This window comes from Empidonax traillii, unplaced genomic scaffold, assembly GCF_003031625.1.
Source record: "Empidonax traillii isolate 1590-97213 ecotype Southwest subspecies unplaced genomic scaffold, ASM303162v1 scaffold185:size1678824, whole genome shotgun sequence".
Lineage (NCBI taxonomy): Eukaryota > Metazoa > Chordata > Aves > Passeriformes > Tyrannidae > Empidonax > Empidonax traillii.
In genome coordinates this window covers 1,492,514-1,499,400 of record NW_020955378.1, presented here as the reverse complement: position 1 = coordinate 1,499,400, position 6,887 = coordinate 1,492,514, and the positions used below count along the sequence as shown (strand labels likewise).

At 40.3% G+C, this 6,887-nt stretch overlaps 1 protein-coding gene across 1 annotated transcript in view; it reads right to left on the bottom strand.

The window, feature by feature from the left end:
- Positions 1 to 3,237: 3,237 nt before the first annotated feature.
- Positions 3,238 to 6,887, bottom strand: part of MAGI2 (membrane associated guanylate kinase, WW and PDZ domain containing 2) — an 11,612-nt gene continuing 7,962 nt past the window's right edge. The window contains exon 2 of the mRNA XM_027886304.1: positions 3,238 to 3,670. Within this exon, the coding sequence (XP_027742105.1) occupies positions 3,621 to 3,670 (50 nt within the window). The 3' untranslated portion in view covers positions 3,238 to 3,620. The remainder of the gene's footprint in view (positions 3,671 to 6,887) is intronic.

The window sequence follows — 6,887 nt, the reverse complement described above, 5'->3', positions numbered from 1 at the left end:
TTGTGTCAGCTCTATTCAAAAGATCTAGAAGTACTGTCGTACATAGGTGGAGATTAAAAAGGATTGCAGAACCCTTAATGTTATACAGCTCCTTTTGCCTGAAAAAGAAGGGTGTGTTCAGCAAGACCCAAGCTGTGTTGCTTGTGCAAGGCAAAATCCTGCCCTGACCTCCTACTGATTGCTGCTTTAAATCCACACTAGCCCCTGACACTGAAAGAGGAGAACATACAGACCTTCTAGATAATGAAACATGCTCCAGCAGCACAGGCACGATATTCCTTTGTACCAGCCTCTCCAAGGGAAGTGAGACCAAAGAGTTTCCGATGAGAAATGAGAAACCAGTGCCAAAGAGGATGGTGAAAGCACAAAGAGGCACCAACAGCTCTCCACAGAGGGACAAAAGCACAGAGTCACAAAGCATAACCTTTGGTGCAACCGCCACTGCCACGGCTGTGAGCCCTGCCTAGGATAACCAGATGCCCTCATAACATCAGGACAGGCTCATTTCTCCATGATTTTTCAGTAATTTGGAGGGATGTCATCAGACCTTAGCCCTAACTTCTTGCAAGCTGGGCATTAAATCTAGGATTATGCCAATACACCCACCTAGTCTGGGTCAAAAGGTAGCAACACCAGGGCTCTGAAAGAAGCCACCATCCAGGGGAAGCCAACCTGGAGTCCACCAGCATTTTGAAAAGTTAAAGGTTCCCACTGGGTTCTTAATTAGTGTTTTGTACATGACGCTTTGCAAACCAAACTTTGGCCATGGTAACATTTTTTAGGACTTCTCATATTTCCAAAACAAATTAGGAGGGTTTTAAAACGAAAAGAAAAAGGGGGTGGGTAAAGGAATAAACACCCCAAAAGAAACCCCATATGAATTATTCATAATTTGCCACTTGTCAGGCAGTGGCTTTAACAGGCCAGAGAAATTTAATGAATGCCTTATACAGTGTGAACGATGTACCTACATGCCCAATTAGCACTGCAAACAAACATAAACATCTCAGTAAAATACATAAATGAATATTGCTTTGGTTTCCTATGCTTTACCACTTCGAATATATTTCTGAAACACATTTTATTTTAGAAGACAACACTCCATCACACTCTGTCATCTGCAGAGACCTGTTCATGCTTGTGCTTCTTTGTTATTAACAAAGCTTATGCTTTACAAGGGGTCATGGAATATAAAACAAATACCTACCAAAATGTTTTACTCAAGCAATCAATAGAAATCCTCATTGAACCCCTCATTGAGAGGGTTTTTTTGTGGTTTGTGTGCCTTTACTTGGATGCATACCACTTGTACAGACTTTTAAATTACATTGCAGTGTTCTTCACTGTTATTGATTGATCTGAGATTTTTGGCAAGTCATTTCACCACTGTGTGGTTCTGTCTCTTCCTACCTATCCTCTGTGTCTAAATAGCCTTCATAAACCCTTTGGGGCAGCGACTGTTTTTCACTGCCAGCTTGTAGTATCTGTCACCGTGGGATCTGATTTCAGATGTCCTGATCAACTAATAATAACATTCATGTTGTAAGAGATTAATTTTTTAAAGAATAAAATGAAAACACCAAGCCATTACTTGCAGAAATACAATACCAGTTCTATGGATAAACCATAAATACTTAGAAAGACCCTTTCTTCCTAAAAAGCTCAACAAGCTTTAAATAACATAACAAAAAAGAGAAACAAACAGAACCATAAAAGGACAGCACATAGGATGAAAATATAATCATCGTGATTGTGAAACTCAGCAATTTCCCAAGGGTTTTTAAGAACCATATCTCATAGCTTAGGTCAGGAGACCAAAGATGCAAGGAAGTTTTATGCAGTGCCAGCTTCCTTCCTCAAAGTGAAATTCAAAGAGGTATCTGAGGACATCAAGGAAACTCCTTGTTGGGGGAGTCTGAATAAGCTCTTTTTGTAAATGATTTTTAGTATCTGAATGCTATTCAGATAGTCTAATAACAAGAGTAATATTAATGACTAAAGGGATACAAGTGAAGACTTCTGTTTTAATGTCTCATCCTCCTCACTAGCTGGATAGCAATGTTCAGATTAAGAGGGAGGAATTCTGCAGCTCACTGAAATCAGTTCCTACAGCAATTGGTGACAAAGTTGCTTACTACTTACTAAAAATTACTTAATATTGACCCAAAAGAACACTGTTGGGTCCCAACTGGATTTGCTACTTTTCTAGAAGCAACTGGTACTAATCTACTCAAATGCAGGAGGTGCTTTCTCAGATATGAAAAAAATAATCTTCAGTTTCTCCAACTCAGAAACATTAATTTTATTACCCTTAAAGCACATGCACAGACCTGAATGCCTATCAAGGCAAAGCAGCTGTTACAGTTCTGCAAGTCAGATTAAATGTACACAAACCCCTACACTATTTCACACATATTTAAAGGAGGCATTTTTAAATTTTATGGGTTCATCTGTTCTGACGAGTATTCCAGTATGTAAGTATCACAGGCATAACATAAATACTCAACATAAATATGAATCCAGAAGACCTTTTAATTAATATTTCGATTACTGACTCTTAATTAAGCAAATTCAACATCTTGATTTTACTTTATTTTTCCAACAAAACCTCCAGTACCATGACGCATTCTTTTCCTGAAATCTTTTATGCTCTTTTTACTGGAAAATGACCAGAGTGAGTGTTGAAAAAGCTCTTTTTACTGGCTTTTCAGAAATTCCAGTAATTCTTCTAGAAGTTTACAGGGCAGAAATTTTCTTCTGCATATAACCAAGTAGATAAAACAAAAAGCAAAATTCTTTGGGAAATGTATTCTGTGTACACAGTATAACTGAAGGTTTTTGAATAGGCTTCACTAGCAGTAGCTGCAATAGAAAGACCATGAGACAACAGACCAGTGCTACCAACAATAGAAGCTCTACATTAGTAATAACGAGGTTTATCCTCTTAATTCTAAAAACATTGCTCAACTTTTATTCACTTTACAGCTTCTATCACCAAGACTGAAATATGACCAATTTGAGTTACAGATCCTATGGTAAAATGATACAGAATACTTCCAATAACAATTATCAAGAAAGTCATTATGTTAGACTCTAATGTAAATACTTCCTTACACTGCCACAGAAATGAGAGACTCCTGACTTGAAATTGTCACGCCAGTTGCTACAAGAAGGCAGCTTCTCTCATCCCAAGTTTTCAGACTTCATGCGTGAGACAACAGCCAAATATAACAAATCCACATGGAAAGAGAAATCAGAAATACCAGCAAAATCAAGTACTGTATTATATATATATAAATATATATATTTATATATACACACAATGTATGTAATGACTGTAACATAATGAAGGCGTCACAGTGCACCACCTCATACTGATAAGTGCAGAGAAGGCATCTCAGTAGACCTGAGGTTCAAGGAGAGTTTTGCAAATGAGTAGTGTAGTGGCTGTGCAGGGAATCTGGGGGGTAATTACACTTTACCTAGCCAAAGTACTCAATAGTTTAAACTGAAGAAGTGTTCACCTCCTCCCTCAGTCTGATACAAGAGTTGAGCAGCTGCTGCCTTTCCCACTCCACGAGGATTCCATGATGGGAGCACCTACGTGCTCTATTAGTTTATTAAGCTTGCAAGAGGACTCTGCAACACTTTGAAATATAAAATGCTGTTCCTATAAAAAAAACAAGGACAGAGAATTAAAATATAATGGGATTAATCCTTGTTTATACTAACATACAATTTTGGAAGCGTGTGAGAGGCTTATGTGACATTTATTAATGCAGATTTAGCACAAAGAAGGACTAAGTAAGGAAATAACTACAGCAAGGAAATAAATAAATAACTTAGCAAGGAAACTAACACAGCCATTTCATTTCCTACTAGTTAAAGAACCAGCCATATGAACGTAACATGATAGAAACTATTCAGTATAACTCATATGGGGTACAAATAGGACCATTCCTCAGTTTTCAGTCTAAGTTTAGGCAAAGAGAAAGGTGTGTGTTGTAAGAACTTACATGTGAAATGGATGGCCTGGAATGAGCCTGAGGCCCTAATTTTGTTTCCTCTCAGCTTCTGTAGGAAAAGTTAGGTGTTGCTTTATGAAATGGCTATATTTTATGAGAAATATGCAGATTAATTCATGATTGGCATGAAGGAAATCAAGCTGGAAGATTCTCATTTTATATTACAAAAAGCACCTTAAAATGTGCAATTACACAAATCATATCACTCATTTCATTCTGAAAAATGCAAGGACAATGTGAGATATAAAGATACCAAGATTAAACAGATAAGTAATAAAAGACAGCTTGTACCTGTTTGCAGGAAGGATTTCCGCTCTGGAATACTAATGTTACATTAATATAGCTACACAATTCACTTGCTAGTATACAGTGTAGAAAATTTTGCCCATTATACTCCTACTATTATTTTCCAGTTGTTCTGCTATGCATCAGCACTACTCATAATGATGAAATCTATTTCTATGCTTTTTTCCTTTTTTTCTCTGCATACTGAGGACACAATATTTTTTTTCTGAGTTTTTAAAAACAAACAAACTCACTATGACTGCAGAGAGTGAGTGATCTTAATTTTGTCCTCAGTGTCTGACCTAATAAACTTCCAAAGGAAAACCCTGGCCCCCGGTGTGGTAATCTGGGAACTCGGTGAACCATTTAATAATTCTGGATAATTTAATGAAATGACTACCATCACTGGCTATAGAAACTAGCATATGTTGTCAAGGCTGTGTCACGTATCTCCCAGACCACGGACAATGGGAGATTGTTATTACCAGGCTTTCTCCCATCAGAACAGGCATGATCTGGAATCATGAAATGCCAAAATTCTGTGTCAAAACAAGTTTCTGCATGCTTTCTGAAGTAAACTCGAGCACAGAGGGTAGAAATATCTTACAGGCAGAATAAACTAGTTGCTGGCAATGCCAGGCCTGAAAGACACACTGCTTGAAAGGTTCAAGGTGAATTCCAGGGACACAGGAAGATGCTTCAGTAGCACAAAAGCTGTGGAGCAGGCAAGAAAGACAGACATTGGTGGCAGATGGGATTCCATGGTTTGCAAAGAAGGTGTACGGGGAGCTCCATGAAGTACACTGATCTGAACCAAGGATGGTTCAAGAGAGTCAAAAATGTTATACAGAAATGTAAGGAGGTATTACTTCATCTATGGATTTTCTGGGGTAGCAGACATAGCCAATTTATCTTGTCTAAAAACCTTAAAACACATGCATGCTTGCTTTTAATTCCATTTTCACATAGTCCTGAACCCCTGAACTGTTGCCTTTGCTTCCCGAGGTGAGAGATCTGAAACGAAAGGCGCAGTCATGACCTAGGTGTTTATGGTCCTGCACTGCTTCTGAAGGTAAATGACACCACAACTGTCTCAGTATCAGAGAAGGATGCAGAAAGTGAGCCAGGGAGGTCAACATGCTACCTCAGCAGCAAAGGGGCACAGCATGGGGTTCCGGCTAGGTGGTAACTAAACGCTACCTGGTAAATCTCCCTTTCTGTAGGAAGGTCACAAACATATGAAAGTCATCCTACACAAATATGTTTCTCCCCCCCTTCTCAGGCAGCACCATTGTTTCAGCAGTTTCTTAAAGAAACTTGTTTCACAAGCCTTGTGAGAACTTGGGAAAGAAACATAGATTCATTAAGAATAACTCAGGCTTTCAGATGAAGAAGTGGGAATGCTATTTTTCCCTTGGGAATGAGTTAACTGTGGATATTTTAGAGGGGCAGCTTTGGACCAGCATTCTCCGGGAGAAACTGGATGGTCATAGCTTGGATGGGTGCACTGTTTTCTCGGTAAAAAACTGGCTGGATGGCCAGGCCCAGAGAGCTGTGGTGAATGAAGTTACATCCAGGTGGCAGCTGGTCACCAGTGTAATGCCCCAGGGCTCAGTACTGCTTCATATCTTTATCAAGGCTCTAGACAAGGGGATCATGGACACTCTCAGTCACTTTGGAAACAATACTGAGTTTGCCAAGAGCTTTCATCTCCTGAAGGGCAGGACGTATCTGCAGAGCGATCTGGACATGGGCGATGACCCATGTGTCAGGTTCAACAAGGCCAAGTGACTTGGGTCACAACAATCCCATGCAGTGCTACAGCCTGAGGGCAAAGTGGCTGAAAAGGTGCCTAGAGGAAAAGGCCCTGCAGGTGCTGTTCAACATACAGCTAAACATGAGCCATCATGTGCCTACATGGCCAAGAAGGCCAATGGAATCCTGGCTTGAATCAACAACAGTGTGGCCATAAGGATCAGGTGCTCATCCCCCTGTGCTCGGCCCTGGTGAGGCCACCCCTAGAATCCTGTGTTCAGTTTTGGGCCCCTCGCTACAGGAAGGACACTGAGGTGCTGGAGGATGTCTAGAGAAGGGCAACAGAGCTGGTGAAGGATCTGGAGCACAATTCTGATGGGAAGCAGCTGAGGGAACTGGGGTTGTTTAGCCTGGAGAAAAGGAGGCTGAGGGGAACCCTTACTGCTTTCAACGACTACCTGAAAGGAGGTCATAGCAAAATGGGACTTGGTCTCTTCTCTCAAGTAACAAGCAAGAGGACAAAAGTAAATGGCCTCAAGCTGCACCAGGAGCGATTTAGATTGGATATTAGGAATAATTTCTTCCCTGAAAGCATTGTCAAGCACTGGAACAAACTGCCCGGGGAAAAGGTTGAGTCACAAACCCTGGAGATGTGGTGCTTAGGGACATCATTTAATGGTGGACTTGGTAGTCCATCTTAAAGGTCTTTTCCAACCTAAATGATTCTATGATTTCAGCATATGTTGACGAACTAAGTGATGGCCAGTCTCTTCGCGAACGAAGAACCGGGGAAGGTCTTTCCACCTTCCAGCCTGCGCATTG